The sequence below is a fragment of the Puma concolor genome, chromosome A2 (genome assembly GCF_028749965.1).
Source record: "Puma concolor isolate L17-30 chromosome A2, mPumCon1.1.hap2, whole genome shotgun sequence".
Taxonomy (NCBI): Eukaryota; Metazoa; Chordata; class Mammalia; order Carnivora; family Felidae; genus Puma; species Puma concolor.
The window spans coordinates 79200981-79217550 of NC_141668.1; the positions used below are offsets into that span (position 1 = coordinate 79200981).

Here is a 16570-nt window from a genome sequence, read left to right on the forward strand (position 1 = left end):
CAAGACTAAAACAACAGAACTAAGGAGCCTGACTTTCCCCTTAAGATGTAGCAGGCACAGGATGCAGTTCTGTTATAGTACCTGTTAGCGTCGTCAAAGGCAAGACCGATTCGGTATCGATAACATCAGATGCCTGGATAAAGCCATGTGGTGAAGGAACAATAAGTATTGTTTCATCGTCAATGGTTGTCTGATCAACTTGTTCTTCTATGGTAGGAGACTCGAGGTCCTAAACAATAGCAATTCAAAAAAATCAGATTCTGACTTCTTTGTCAGTTTTAAGATCCCTAACACATTTAGGTTTAAAAGGACTTAAATTCAAACACTGTCCCATATTTTATAAAGCAAAGAAAAATGAAGCCTTAAAATGGGCAAAAGTAATGACCCCCTACTCTCTTAAATACTGACAAAACAGAACCTAAAAGAAGCAATTCAGTTACAGGTTCCCTGAATGTAGAAGAAACAAATGCTGTTACACTGGGGTCAGTAAGGTGGTTAAGCTGAACCACCAGGACCTACTATTAACCACCCTCCTGAAAATGATTCCATAGGTTTTCAACAAACAATTCTCAGTCTACTGGAAGGATAGGGGGGAAAGGTTTTAGTGAAGCACAGTGCTAAGAGCAATACTGCTGTCTGACGGATACTTGTGAGGTCACAGGTAGGGGTTTGCACTTGATTTTGTGTCTAGAGAAAAAAGGAAGGTATTGGAGGATGTATGACCTTTACTTCCCCCAGATCATTTTTAGGCTCTTTAAAAACTGCAGGTTTGAGGCTCAAGGCAAGAACCCAGAGCCTGTTTCCCTGGCTGCAACTTACCTCAGTAACGTAAGCACGGGCTAAAGGAGAAGACGACTCTTCTTGTTTAAGGTCGGTGTCAGAGATTTCTTCTGTTCTGACCATAACACTATCCATCAGTTCTGTGCTATTTTGGTTACTGAATTTGGATACATGAGCATCATTAAATGATGGCTCTACAGTTATCTTAGGCTGATGAATTTCATCGGGGAAAGTGTCTGCTTCTAGGGCATCTGGAGGCTCAGGAAAATCAGATGAGTGAATATCACTATCTACCGTCAGTTCTGCTTGGGACATGGAAGAAGTGATGTCCTCTGTGGCAACAGTCTGGATGATGACTCTTGGTGTGTGACACTGTACTGTGACATTGTCACTTGAGTTCAACAAATGTTCTGGCTATAAAATGTTAAAGAAAAACAATGGTAAAGTGAAAAAAGACCTACCAGACTCGTGTTACAGACAAAAAATACCATCTACAGATGGTACCCTACTGTCCCTTCCCCACCCCTCCCCTCTCCCCTCTGGAATGGTTGAATTCTTACACTATTTTTCTAAAACGCCTGTCAATCTCCTGTAAGGACAGACATGGGATGAGGGTTATATCCCAATGAAGGCAGAGTGATGGTGTAAAACCTTGTTCCCAAGGCAACGGTGGTAGGAAACATTGTTTAAATAAATGGACGACATTAGTTCTGGTTCTTAAACTTTCTGTCAACAAATCCTGTTCCCTAACAAGTACTTGGATACTTGAAGGGAATACATAATCGATTTTTCCCCCCGAGATACATTATTTTTGAAGGCACATGGGTTTCATCATAGTATTAAAAATAAAAGCCATTTGGTGACACTTATCAGTTTAGCCAGTCTAGAGAAAGTAGAAAAATCAAGGAACGAAGATAACATACGGATAGAGCATGGACAATGATCTGTTCAGGAGAAGCAGGAGCAGCAGCTGTCAGGGTTACTGTGGGACTAGCCGTCAGAGTTAGGGGAAGGCCTTGGCTTGAGCTTGTTTGAAGTAGGTATGTGCCTGGAGTGCCAGTGGGCTGTAAATGGAAAGACTAAGGGAAAAAAATGAAGATCAATACAGGTGCAAGAACACGGAGTAAGTACGCTTATGTACACTCATAAGTCTAGCTTTACATCCAAAACAGGGACTTCAGTTTAGCCACACACGTATTTCCCCATCCTGAAGGTGCCATCAAGTAACAAAATGAAGGCTATAATATTCTTGACTTGTCCCAAGTCCTTAGTTGTTCTGGAGATTTACCAGAGAGACCAGGTCAAGCCCTGATCCTGCTCTTCACTCCCATGTATGTCTATGATCTGGTCTTAGCTATTTATTTCAAGGCACCAAGAATGGCTGCCTAAGCCACTGTGTCCAGTGCAGTAACCTACCTGCATGATCTTCCTTTACCACATATAAAACTGGCAATCTCCGCCCTCCCAACCCCCCACTTTTTTAAAGTTTCACATTTTTGAAAAGGTATTACAGCAGAGTTGACCTGGACAGATTTTTTTCATAGTATAAGAAGAAATGTACATGGATAGCAATTCAAAATCTGAATGAAAAAGAAAATTCCTATTTGAAAAGCTGGTTAACTGATAATATGTTTATCTCTGGAGATTTTTTTTTAAATAAAACTAACAAAACTATTCAACATCAAGTCTTTCACAGCCATAGGTTTCTATAGAATAATTTCAGTTTGCTTTATCCTTCCTCCCCCACCCCCACAGGAAAGTATTTGCATTTGAAAGACAGGGCGACACTGAAGTCCTAGAGCCTGTGGTCTTGTGTACTTGAGTCACAACAACTCTTCTGGGTACTAATTCAATGAATCTAGGTTTCCTTATTGGCAAAGGGGGCATAATCACTAACCCCCAGGGAAGGGGTTGTGAGCATTACAAATTATTACAAAAGAGTGTCTGGCACACGGGGGCTCAATTTCTTTCCTCCCTCTTCATAGAAGTAAAAGCTGATCTTTTAATAAATACAACCTTTAGTAAATTACATGTGGTCAGGCAGGACAGTAAATATTACATATATGCATTTTATTTAATACACTTAAATTCACATAATCAGTTTTTTGAAGCTGAAGCACTATTATCATCCTCTTTTACTAAATTAGGACAGAAGTTTCTAAATACTTGATCGTAACCCAAGTTAAAACCTGGACACATACTCTAAATGTATGTGTATTTATTACTTTGGCCAGGGGCAGGAAGGGAGTTGGCAAAGGTTATCCACCTGTAATAAACACATTCCTGTTTTGGAGACCACAGGATTAAGAAGTGGAAGCTTAGGTTAAGTAAGTTGCTAGTAAAAGTTCCAAAATTGTTCTAAAAGAGAACTTCTTGCTGTGTTGGCCATCCTCATGAGATTTGACTGTGCAGAGGATAAATTCTTGCACTAATACCTCATAATTTAAATACTATCTACTTTCTATATTCTTCCTGAAAAATGAGCTAATTTTGGGCATTACCCATTTTAGTAAACAGAACAAGAACAAGGACTTAAAATTTTTCTATCACACCCCAAAGAAAAACCCATTCAAATTAGCAATCATGGCCCATTGCTCCCCAAAACCTCTTAGGAAACCTCATAATAGACATTAATCTACTTTTTTTTTTGTCTCTACAGATTTGTCTATTTTAGACATTTCAAAGAAACAGGAGTCAAACACTTTACAGTATTTTGCATCTCATTTCACTTAGCAAAATGTCTTCAAGGTTCATCCCAGGGACATGTTATCAGTACTTCCTTTGTTCCTTTTTACTGCTGAATAATTGTGTGGCTATAGCACATTTTAATTACCCATTCATTGGGATGGACATGTGCGTTGTTTCCACTTTTTGGTTATTATGAATACAAACATTCATGTTCAAGTTTATGCAAACGCGCTTTCATTTCAAGAGAAATGAATATATATTGGATTAGAATTGGTGGCTCAGATGTTAACTATATTGTTTTACCTTTTTAGGAACTGCAAGATTCTTTTGCAAAGGGGCTAGTATGGTATTTACTGAGAGTACTGTGAAATAATTCATTCCACAAACCTTTTCTCAGATAACCAGTATAAACTTTTTGGTTGCACATGGTGTCTGTTTAACACTCCACCCAGGGGCACCAGGATGGCTTACTTGGTTGAGCATCCGACTTTGGCTCAGGTCATCACCTCACGGTTTGTGTGTTCGAGCCCTACACATCGGGCTCTGTGCTGACAGTGCAGATCCTGCTTGGGATTCTCTCTCACCTTTTGCCCCTCCCCCACTCACGCTTTCTCTCTCAAAATAAATAAATCAACTTAAAAATACTTTAAAAATTAAAAACAATAAAAAATTTAAAAATTATTAAAATGGCAAATTAAAAAAAGGACTCCATACAAATCCATAGCATGCACCCTACTCATTAAGCACTGTCACTTTCATATATTATTATTGGCTTATATACAGATGAAAAAAAAGACTGAAGTTAATTATAAAAGTGAAAGTCTGATTTATGTCCTCTTAACCATCTGGTCTCAAAAACACGGACATAGTTGTACGTTATGCCATTCATGGTAATTTCTGTTTCTTTTGTTCATGTGATAACAGTGTAAAACCAGTAATTTTTTTAATGCATAAAATGGCCAATATCTATTTTGTGCAGTGTTACTCACTGGAAGAATCTCAAATGTCTGTAGTGTTCCACTGTTTAGTGTTATTGTTTCCGAGTCAACAGTAGCGGCAGGGGACTCCGTTGAAGCTATGGTGAGAACAAGGACAAAATAAATAAAAGACATATTCTCATACTGAATAATTTGCATGGAAACCTGAAGTCATTTAATCTTATGAGAGAAGAAAGCTAATGGATTTACCTGGGATGGCATAGATCAGGGTTGGCAAACCACGGCTCAACCCAAATCCAGCCCACTACCAGTTTTTGTAAATAAAATATTAGAGGAGCAGGGCCACACCTGTTTATTTTCTATGGTTGCTTTTGCACTACAAGGACAGAGATGACTAGCTGTGATACAGTACCTGTTAACCCCTGGTATTAATCACAAAATATTTCTAGTGTTAAGAAGTAAGAGGAAGACACTAAGGCTAACTTACAAAGCAAGAGAAAGTGGATAAAAAAAATAAATTTTCCCTGGATATTCTGGTAAGCGGTACAGATGACTGGAACAGTAGTCCCCAAACACGAGGCTTTAGTTCTAGCAACATTACTTCTGAGAATGTAAACCTGAGCAAGTAACTTAATTTGAACTTAACTTATTAATGTTTAGAGATTTTGGCTGTCCTTCCTACATCATGGGAGTTGTTGGGAGGACCAAAAACATGAAATATAAGAGAGTACTATTTCAGAATACCACATATGGGAGACTGAACAGCTCATTAGAGATCACATCATATAATCTCCTTATAGATGTGTCAATTGAGGCTTTATTTAAACTTGGGCAGTGTTGGTTACACCTGATCAAGGTTATTAGGAACTATAACTAGAAGACATGTTATCTCTTGGTGCTTTCAATTGTACCTGCAGATAAACCCATGTGAAAAAAAGATTTGGAATCGGCTTTTAATCTGTAGTTTTTACTACAACTATAATACATCTCAGTGAGAAAGGAAGAGACCCTTTTCAAAATAAATGCACTTGATTTATGTTATTTCTCTATTAGATGGATTCTTAAGATCATACCTAGAATAATTTAAAGTGATTCCCAATAAATAACCTAAGTCATGGGTAAACAAACTATGGGCAGGGACAGATGTGGCCCAAAGCGAAGAATGGTTTTTACATTTTTACAGGATTGTTTAAAAACAAACCAGAATATTCCACAAAGACCTATGTGGGCTCCAGACCCTACCATGTTTATATTTACTATTCTGGCTTAAAGTGTAACAATCCCTGACTCCTAACACAAAGGAAAAAACAATCCTGAGATTTTAGCCTGAATGCAAACAGTAACTGATGTGTTGTAAAACTCTTACTGTACTCACATTTCTTGCTGAAAGAAAATTATTCTACATATATTTAAAAAAAAAAAGCCATCTTGTAAATATTAGGGTACCAATTCTAAAATGCCTGTATTGCCAGTAACTATAGTCATTCCAATGTCCAAGGAAAGTTCTACCAGTCTCTGCACAATCTATAGCCAACAGTAGCTCTCATATTTGTGGCAGACCAGTAATTTCAGTTGCTTTGCACTTCTTCATACTATAAAGGAAAATAAACAGGGCTAACGAATTTTTTCATGCCTTTATATTACATTGGTGGAAAGCTAATGCAAATAACCAAACTTAAACTAGGACTGTAAGACAGGCATGATTAAAGATCCAAGGTAACTTTGACAGTCACTGGATACAGGAGGTGTTACTACCACCAATAGATAGCTCAGTGATTCTCAAAATGGGATCATAGGGTACATTTGAAACCCTGTAGGGTGTTTTTATATTTTGCCATAATGATTAGAAAGTATTACTGGCATTCTGTGGGTGAGGTCAAGGGACAAGGAGCATCTTGCAATGTGTAGGACAGCCCTGGTAACAATGAATTGTCCCACTCAAAATGCCAATAATCCCCTGAGAATGACACACAGCAATTGGTATACTCTCGGCAACGACCTTGCCATAGGCATAGCATTTAGGGAGAGAAAAGAAATGAGGTGAACGTGAATAATAATATGGTTCTGAGAATTTTATTTTCATTCTTTTTCTGTTACTCTATCATGGAAAAAAGGGCAGAAATATCAACCTGGTTTAGATCTCAGGAAATAAGTTTCCCTCCCTATACCAACTGTTGGTTTCTCATAATCTCCTTAAGCACAAAAAATGTCAGAGGCTAAGGAAAAGAAGGGTAAACACAACAGTTCCCACAGGAAACTGGCTCTTCACTTCCTGAAGAAAGTCTTTAATCTCATCAAAACCATTTCTTCTACATATGGCCTCAAGTCCACCCCCAATCCCTGTGCCTTCTGGTGAATTACTACAAATGATGTGCCACCTTGTGAAGTTTATTTCCTTACTAAACTGACTAGAGTTCAGGTAGTGTTTTATTAATCATTCTTTGTAACATCTAAAAGAAAGGATTTCAAATGGTTTATGAAGGCTGGGCAGTTGGTTATCAGTCCTTCCTGTCACACTCAACTTTTGTGCAAATATTGAGCTAATAAACATAAAATGCCTTGGACTGCCTTTGTCAACTTGTACAAATTTCTATCCACATTCTAGAAGAATGAAGGGTATTAGATGGTAAAGCCATTAACAAATTGTATAGGTCCCATAATGGCAAGGGGTCTTGAGTAATAAACACTTACAGACATGGGTGATCTGGACCGGAATCTGCAAGGCTGCCACGGGGCTTGGAGACATGGCTGTGCTGTCTTCCAAGCGGGCGACTCTGATCTGGACATGCTGTACACTGGAATTGGAATTACTGTTTGGAACTCCAGATCCTGATTTATTCTCCAAAAGCGTTGGGTTGTTTTTTTGGTTCTCATGTAACTGTTTAAGACCTTTTATTAAGACTGAAGGGAGATGGGTAGACAAAAAGAACATTGATTCTCCGACAGACCACCATCTAAGCAGCAAGGGAGGTGGGGGTAAGGAGGGAAAGTATTTGGAATAAATAATTGTATACTGCATGTGAGATCTCAGCAAAATAGTAATAAAAATATTTTAAGGCTACAACCTGTCTGGAAATTTGTGGAAACACTATCCATCACAAGAAATTAAAAAAAATTCATAGTATTATTCTTGTCAACCAAGATGCATTAGAAAAAACACAAAACCCTGTGTGGAACATGAAAATAAGACCTCTTCAATGTCCTAAGGCTTCAGGATAAAATTCTTATTACTTAAGAAGAATATTGTTAATGCAAAGTAGCTTATTTTCTTTTCAAAACGAATAGTGTACGCCCTGCAACCCCCTCCGGGACTCAAGGACACTTAACTCACACCTCCAGAGTAGCAGCTCATCTTTAGCAAACAGTACTCTGCAACCACCTTGAATTCTTGTACAGGAAAGCAAAATCTACACTTGTCACCCTCCACTAGTCATGATAAACTCTGTAAGCCCTTTCAGGTGATAGTAAAATCTGGGTGGGTTCATGTCACATTAGTATTCATCACTCTTCTGGGTTTAACACCTGATTTATAAATTTATGTGTTTAAAAAAATATATATTTTCATCAAGCCAGAGTTCTTCAGAATATAATTTTCCTTTGGAAAAATGGGAAGTTGGAGAACTATACCAAGGGGAATGAATTTGATGACCTTAATTAAACAGACTGTACGACTTAGATGCACACCCTACGTGCAAAGCAGGCAATGAAGAGCCAAATGTACTCTGCCTCATTTTAAGCAAACCCAAGTTAATATCTCTAGATTTAGATAACAAACGAATTACAATTTAGTCTTTGTACTATAAAACCACTAAGGAATTTCTCTAAATGACAAACCCAGTTAAGATATTTGAAATTATTCAACACATAAAAGTTGATTTAAACCTAAGTTTTCAAAAATACATCTTTGTACACAATATCTAAAATCAATTTCTTCTTCACAGTTTATATGAGAACAAGAATGTATGTCAATTGTGTATATTTTCATCTCAGCTGCTTTAAGAATTACAAATCACATCAACTCTTCTTAAGGGAAGAAAAGACAGTTGCCCCCCAAAATAGGGCAGAGGTTTAAATGAAGTTCTGCCATGATTCAGATCTCTAGCTGAGGCAAAGAACTTCTAACCTCTAAGTAAGTCCTGAGGAGTAAAAATGGTAAGACTTGGGAAGGACTTAAGAATCAAATAATACATTACCAGGAAACGAAACATCCTTATGATTTGCAATTTGCCTTTTGATGGTCCACCATTTACTTCGAAGCCACTGTGGTGAACGGACACTGCTCCATCCCTCTGCTAACAGATCCCAGTTTATGTCATTTTCATCAGCTACATCAAGCTCTGCTATCCTACAGGTTAAAACAACCATTTGTTACATGTTATTTATTTCTCTGTAAGAAACCTCCTCTGACTACACGTGATGGCAATGTCAATAAAGGGAATGTCAACTTATGTTGGAGATGCTTCGTTAAGGTGTATGGGAAGGAAGGGATTCCAGGAGTGCACACTGCTTCCAGAGCTGAGAGCTATGAAATCCCACCAGCAAGAGCCTTTTGTTAATGGTGCAACTGATGGGCCCGAGTGTAAATGGTGACAACCAGATGAAACACTGTAAAGGAAAGGGAGTAGCTAAAGGTTATTAGAACAGGATAAGAGCAGGTTTAGTTGTATAGTGTTCTGCAATGTTTTATAGTGTGTTAGAGCAAGTTATTTCCTACATCTGAGCTTTTCCGTTTCTATACTAAAAATGTTTAGAAATGAGCTATTTGTAGACGACTATTTGCAAAAAGTGTATTAAAAACAAAACCCCAAATAAAATGTTGAAAAAACAAAAACAGTGCTCCAGCAACAACCAAAACATTAACAACCATTATAATAGCACAACTAAATTTTGGGGGTATGAACACTCTACTTGTTTTCTAGCTTCAACTGTCATGATGATTTTGATTTTCAGGAGGGAGTAGCTTCTATTACTTCAAGGTCTCAAACATTTCTTGCTGGTATTTTTGCTCATTTGGGTCACTGATTCTTAATGGTTAAACGACTAATTTAAAAAAGAAGCTTAGGATTATCTTGTAGCTATGTTTGGATACATGTGAAATGGAAGTATCTGATTCGGCCCAGTATGAAGGTGTGGGGTGACTGTAGTTGAACCCCCTTCTTGGCAATCCAAACAGCCCAAGAGTGAAGGGCATGGAGACTGAACAGCCCTCTTCCCCTTGACACGGTCTCCCTCTGCTAGGAGTGAGGCACATTGCTGGGGCGGTGGCAAGCTGCAGGGCCACCGCCTGTGCCATACCTGTTCTGTGGATAGAGAGGACTTCAGTCTCTACGCCTTCAATCTGCTACTTTGCACGAGCACTAAATCCACTAAAAAGGAACACAAAACAAAAAAAGCTCAATATGAAATACATAGGATCTGAAGGATCCTCTATGGATCCTTTCTCTATGGAAAGGATGCTTTTCAGACATTAGGCATCTAGGGAGACCCAAAGAGGAAAATCCATCAAGATACCTAGAGCCATTAAGCAGCTTTTGTTATTAAAAGATCTAGGACACGAACCTGAGGATGAGATTGATTTCATCTTCCTTGGTCCATTCAGTACCTCCACTTTGTTTCCAGTTCAGGTAGTTGAGCCATTTAGAGCGACACTGCTTTTCTGAGCGGGTCCCCACTCGTTCTGCCACAGCTGCCCAAGACACGCCCTGTGTCACTATGTCACCAGGCTCAGTGCTTGTCAATTCATGAACCACCTCTGCAAGTCTCTTTTCCTCTTCTTCTGTCCACTTCCCTAAAAGAAGGAAATCATCTAGACTACTGCTACCTTTTTTTTTTTTTTTTTCCAAATCAGATTCAGCCCTGTATTTCCAAGGACTGATGGGAAGTACACAGTAACACCCAAAGTATTTCTGAATGACCCGGGGGTGGGGAACTGCACACATCTACTAAGACAGTTGTTTTACTAGCCTATACTAGCCCAGTAAGGTTCTTGGTATCAAAGAAAATACAGAGTCTTGTAGAAAACAATGACCGACTCTTAAAGGAAAGAAAAACTACCCAATATATACCTAGAAAGAATTCTGTACTGTCAAGTTGCATTAATTTTAAGTAGGAAGAGCTTCACGAATGGCATGATGGACAAAGAAACACACAATTTTTACTTAGTATCACCTAAGATTCCTGCTCTGCAGAAATGTAGTAAGCCAACAGAGATCCTTCATTACAGTAATGAATGGTGTAACTCCTATGGGCTTCCACCCATTTTAGTAAAAATGAAAACTAGGTTTACATGATCTCCTTTCCCCCCATCCCAACTCCAAGAAACTGTGATAAAAGAGAAGTCTGAGACTGGCACTCACACATGATTTTACTCAAGGCTTTCCTGAAGCCATAAACCAGTAATAACACCAAATGATTCTCTTTGGTCTTTTCTTAAGGATCAAGCAGGAAAACAGGAAAAGAAGAGAAACTTTTTACCCCTCCCACTTCTGTTTCCATTTTGTTATTAGTAACTAAAAATATCTAGAAAATTTCAAAAGTGCCACTATGCCTGCTTCAGGGATTCCATTCATTCAACAAATATTTACTGAACATGTATTATGTGCTAGGCATAGTTCTGGATACCACATACTCAAGGCAAAATCCTGCTCTCCTACTTTAGCATGAGTGTCTCATAGTGTGGTACAAAAAAAGAGAAGTCATGATCAGAAATACTATGTAGCAACATGAAAAGCAAACAGGCGAATCAATCCCTCAGACTGGCAATCAGGAAATGGCAGTGGTTTTCCATTATTATGCTAACAAAAGGGGTTCTGCTCTCCGAATGTCTTACATAAAACGCTAGGGTCCCATCCTAAATCTAAAGCTCCTATTCCAGCTTCATTCATTAAGCTGTCATTCACAGAATAACAAGAGTTAGTGGAATTTCTGTTCTCACTGTCTTGCAGGTCATAGTGCTGGTGGAATGGTTACTCAGAAAATATTCCTAATTCCACTTTAGCAGGATAGGGAGGTGAAAACAGAAAATATATACACTGAAAGCTTAACTTGATAACTATTTTTTTTTTTTTTAATTCAAAGAATGAGCAGAGTGTGGATCCTTCAGAGAATTTTGGGGCTAAAAGGGAACAATGAGATCATTCTAACCTCTTTCTTTTACAGAGGAAACTGAGGCTCAGAAAGATTGAGTGAGAGTTAGTGGCAAAGTCTAAATACTGTTGTTGATCACAAAGGTTAGGTTTAACAGTGTCATCTGTTAAAAGTTAAAAAGGCATTTGTGGTCTGGGGGTTGAAACAACAGTCGCAAGTTTTTTTCTATGGAAAAATATACTTATTTGTTTGAAATAAGCAAAAGAGAGCCACACCTTTGGAATATAACTTCTTAAATTGTGATCTGCCTGAACTAAAGTGTTTTATAAATCTGAGTTGATAAGCTTGTTAACATAAGCTCCACAGTTAGATGGGCTTAAATTAAAACAAACTCCTGTATGTAAGCCTTAATGATAAATACTTTCACAACCGGAGCAGTTATGAGTTGCTACAAAAAGGAAACATGGTACATACCTAAAACGACTGAAAAGTGAGATGTGTCCCTGTGAACAGTGTCATCTCACACAAAAGAAAAATGAAGGATTACTTAGGTCTATAAAGCTTGATGAAAAAGCAAGACTAGAAAATAAAATCTGAATTAAAATTGTGGTAGGGTCCCCTCCCTAAGGAAAGAAAAGGAAAAAAAAAACCCTCAAGGCAACCTTGCTATTTGCTTACTTGACAACATCCCTCAAGACCTTGTAAAATGAGACCACTTAACATCAGACCACATGTTTGTGTGTTACCATATATGGGAGACGAAGTAAAAAAATACATAGAAAACTACACCATGTGGCGTTCGGGGCTCAGTTCTTTGGGAACGAACCTAACTGAGCGGTGCCAGCAGGAATAAAGTTGCTTCCTGGAAAGAAAAGCCTCGGTGTTATGACTCTTTGTGCGAGAATCCTGCTACATTACTGGGGGGCTCGTCTGGGATTCAGACAGTGCATTTCCACCTCCTTTGCCACCGGGGCTGCAAACCTTGGGGTGCCGGGAGAGGCAGCCTCACCTGGTGCCAGCAGGCCGCTTGATCCACAGGAGACCAGCCCTCCTGGCACACCGGGGCAACAACCCCCGTAGGTGCTCATGCAACCCAAGAGGCCCAGGAACCGGCTCAGGGATGCCCATCAGCCTTTTAAGAACCCAGGTTCGTTTTGGCAGACCTGCCCGTAAGAGGCAGAAGGGGAGCCTGATCACTTCCCAGAGGTGCACTAGTAGTTCCACAAAGGACGAGGAACGAAGCTGCAACACTAAGGTGTTGTTGCTGGGCAGCAGGTTGGAGTCGCCGTGTGACTGTGTATGGGGACTTGTGTCTCCTTCATTTCCTTGGTCAACGACTATAGTTTGAGCCAACTGTCTCTGGTTATTCTACCTCAGAACGGGGACTTGAGGGAATATTCCCAAGCAGCTGCCGAAACTCCTTTTGTTTCGGGGAAATTCCCTGTCTTCTCAGGACCGACATGGACTGTCTCGTTCCACTGGTGGCAAACAAAACAAAAGAAACCTGGAGTCTGCTCCTCTGTCTGAGCTGCCAAGATTTAAAACTGGGAATTCTCTTCTCTGCCTTCCGCTGGCACCTGTCTCTTCTGCCTTCCCTTCCCCGCTCCTGTTTCTGCACCACCTGGGGGGCGGCTGGCACAACTGGCTCCTCAATGCCTCAGGCACCATCAGCTCCTCCTCCCACCTTAGATGTCCAGGAACAAAGACCACCGATGTCAGATTTCCCCACCAACGTTGCAGGTAAAAATTAACCAAGGGGAACAAATTGTCTTACGTGGACTCAAGTAAAACGTATTCAGTGTTTAAGCTAATTTAAGTTTGTTGGTTTGAGACAGATGTTTATTAACATTAAAAAAAACTTTTATTCTACCTTGATTTGCTGAGGGTCAAATAAGCTCATGTTATCTCTGTTCCAATTTGTTAACAAAAGGATGACTTAAAGTGACAGTTAATTTTGTCGGTCTCTTAAGTTTTCATGGGTAATTGATAAGATAGCTTTCAGTCTTTGGTAACCTAAAACGTTAATGTTTTACTTGCATGATAAACTAAGATTGAATTCATTGGATATCTAACAAGATAAGAAGCTAAAGCACTAATTACTAGATGTAGGTTTGTGCTTCTGACTTGTGGCAAAAAACCCAAAAAACCTAAGGATCTTTGGAACTGGTGAAAACATGCTTTGTGCTTAATGGATTTATAAGCTTGCCATCTAAAAAAAAATTCTGATGTAACAGAGAGTTCACAATTGGTTACTAGTTTTCACTGGAGACTAAGGTTTCTAAGAGTTAAATTCCTGCTACAAAGTGAATGACAAATTTCTTCCCAGGACAGAAGACAGGGTATATGTGAAAGGCCAGGAAGCGCCAATGGAGACCAGAGAAGCCAGCGGGGGCGCTCACAGTACCTGTGTTGCAAGTATCCTTCATCAGTCGGCACCGATCTTTGACGGAAGACGCGCTTCTTCCTAGCGCCGCCCCTATTGTTGCCCAGTCATTGCCATGCTTTATCCGGAGCCTAAAACAAGAGTCTGCCAATCAGCATTTGGTTCAACTGTTTTCTCCCTTTTAATTTCATCATTTATTCTTCATTCTTCTTCTTCCCATTTGAGTGGTTTGGAAGTTGTGGGCAGCAATACTTTGAGAGCCAAAGTTTGAAAGTGTGGCCTTTTTTTGGGGTCCACAGTTGTCTGTGGGTGAAAAAAAAACAGGCAGCAATTGCCTTTTTCCTGGGTCAGAGAAGAAATAAGTAACTTGGATATGTGTTCAAAAAAGACCAAATTTCCCCTCAGGTTACTGACAATCTCCCAGGCAATCCCCAGATTGTTCCCTTTTGAGTACTCCTAACAAGCTCTTCTCAGTCATCTGAAAAAGTTTCACAAGGTGCTATCATTATAACAAGGACCAGCCTTCAATTTTCACCATGATCCATACAATCCATTTACCCATACTTTATGGCCCTGCTCAACGAAGCAAAATTATTTTTCCTGTGAAATAGCCTTTATAAGGTAGAGTCCGCCCAGATATTAAGTAAAACATTTGCTAAGTCATCATTTTAAACACAGAGTAGCACAACCCTGGTTTTAATTCCGTATGTAAGTTCCTGAGGTCCAGTCTTCAGGCCACCAAGAATGGCCATCTAGTCTCTTCTGTAACCCTTATCAGTGGTCTGCCACACATTTCATTCGGCAGCTCACAACAGGAGACTAAATTTATGGGCATTTATGGGCATACTCTGCACGTATGGATCTGAAAAGTTCTTTTTTTACGGTCTCATGCTTAACAGCAGGATTAAATATACCAGTCTACTAAAACTCTCTTGACATTTTCAAAATAAAAGTTTTAAACACAAAGATATTTTTTTAGAAAGGTAAAACCCAACTATCAGAATTAATGAAAAGGAAAAAAATTGTTAAACTTACTCCTTGAGCTTTTCAATTTCTTCAGGTGTATATCTAGAAATTTAAACAAATTTTTAAAAAGATGAATTAAAACAAAGAATGCTAAACAACCTTGATAAAAATCAGATTTTCACTTAGGGAGCCAAATGGTAAGTCACTTAGCATAATGATAATATTTTTAAAGTGACTAATTTCAAGGTAAATGACTGAAAATTAAAACTAATGCTTCTATTTTTTTTTGCAAAAAAAAAAAAACTTTTAGCTGTAACAAAAGTAATTAATGTATATTTTTCTCTAGGAAAATTCAACATTTAAAACATATTTGCTCCTATTCTGTTTAACTTTCCCTTTATTTCAAAACTGGTTTCAGGTTCTCTGATAGTTATTCCGAAAGACTTATGCATGACATTATAAACCAGAGCCAAGATGCAAATCTATGGTGAATTCTCACAAGGCACTGAAAAATTTAAAATTCTCTTCATTTCCACTACCCATGCATGGACATCTGCCATACTCTTGCTTTAATGTAAAGGCTCTTTTTCTTTAGTTGGGCAAGTACTCAAAACAGCCATTGCAATTTCTTTTTAAAAGCAGTATCTAATAAGCTGTCCTATGACTACCTAAAATATAAAGAGAAATTATAAATATGTTAGTAACACTGTATAATCATTGAGTTGAAAAAAAGATGCCTTCCCATAAATGTTGCCTATAACAGAAATCCATGCATTGTATTCAGAAATTTAGTTATTTTTCCACTCTGGTTTTATTTAAAAAAAAAAAAAAAGTCACTAACCTAGGAAATGCTATACTATAAAAAAAAAAAAAAAATTGAATAAGAACAATGTTACTGATGAATTGAGGTTTTTCCACACTTCCTAAATCTTTAACCACTATAATACATTTTATTATAACGTTACTTTATTACAAAGCAGAGTTTGACGCATGAAGACAGCTAAGTCTAAAATCTGACATATATAAGGGGATTTAGATTCTAGTTTCTAGGAGCCCTTGTTAAAATGAGGTTTCCATATTTATAACATGGAAATGGAGAGAAAAAATATTAACACAACAAACTAATCATAGCTGTCTCCAATTAAAGTTTTAATCATAACTATACTTTAAAAAATGAAAGCTCCTTAAGGTATTTCCCCTAATTACATGAAAACATGCAGCATTACAAGTTTTCATACTTTCCCACATGGTTTCTGTCATCATACATGCGAAGCACTCTTCTATAAACTGCAAACAAAGGCCGGTTCAGACCCCATGCTATAGTCCTGTAGAAATCTTTTCTTTCGTCTTTTGACATCTCAAAGATGATTTCTGTAGCATCTTTTATTCCGCGTGCCTAAATGGGTTACATTTCTTTGATTTAGGGATTTCTGATAAAATGCATATGGATATACTATGCTTTTTAAAAGTTGTTTCTTTTATGTTCAAGATCACCAATGGCATTTAGAAAAATAATGCATTGTTAATTCATTAATAAGTCAAATATAAACTTTAGAATGTTTCAAGAGATAATAAAGTGATACTTTAATGTTCCAAAAAGAAACTGTATAAAATTCAGTAAAGTTGTGTCAACCCCTTTTAAAACAGAAAAATATTAAAATCTAAAGTAGAAAATCATAACAAAATTAATGGAATGAGGAATCAAGTAACAGAAATGACAAGCAATGCT

General features: G+C 38.2%; 1 protein-coding gene across 5 annotated transcripts in view; it reads right to left on the reverse strand.

Annotated features, from left to right (window-relative positions):
- The window catches only part of DMTF1 (cyclin D binding myb like transcription factor 1), a 45364-nt gene that overhangs the window by 1483 nt on the left and 27311 nt on the right, over nt 1–16570 (reverse strand). For all 5 annotated transcript variants that reach the window (XM_086696789.1, XM_025929627.2, XM_086696787.1 and 2 more), the window contains 10 exons: nt 16080–16237; nt 14911–14943; nt 13897–14006; nt 9966–10194; nt 8600–8751; nt 7098–7307; nt 4458–4543; nt 1704–1859; nt 820–1194; nt 82–229 (listed from right to left, as the gene is read on the reverse strand). In XM_086696789.1, the coding sequence (XP_086552915.1) occupies nt 82–229; nt 820–1194; nt 1704–1859; nt 4458–4543; nt 7098–7307; nt 8600–8751; nt 9966–10194; nt 13897–14006; nt 14911–14943; nt 16080–16237 (1657 nt within the window). The remainder of the gene's footprint in view (nt 1–81; nt 230–819; nt 1195–1703; nt 1860–4457; nt 4544–7097; nt 7308–8599; nt 8752–9965; nt 10195–13896; nt 14007–14910; nt 14944–16079; nt 16238–16570) is intronic.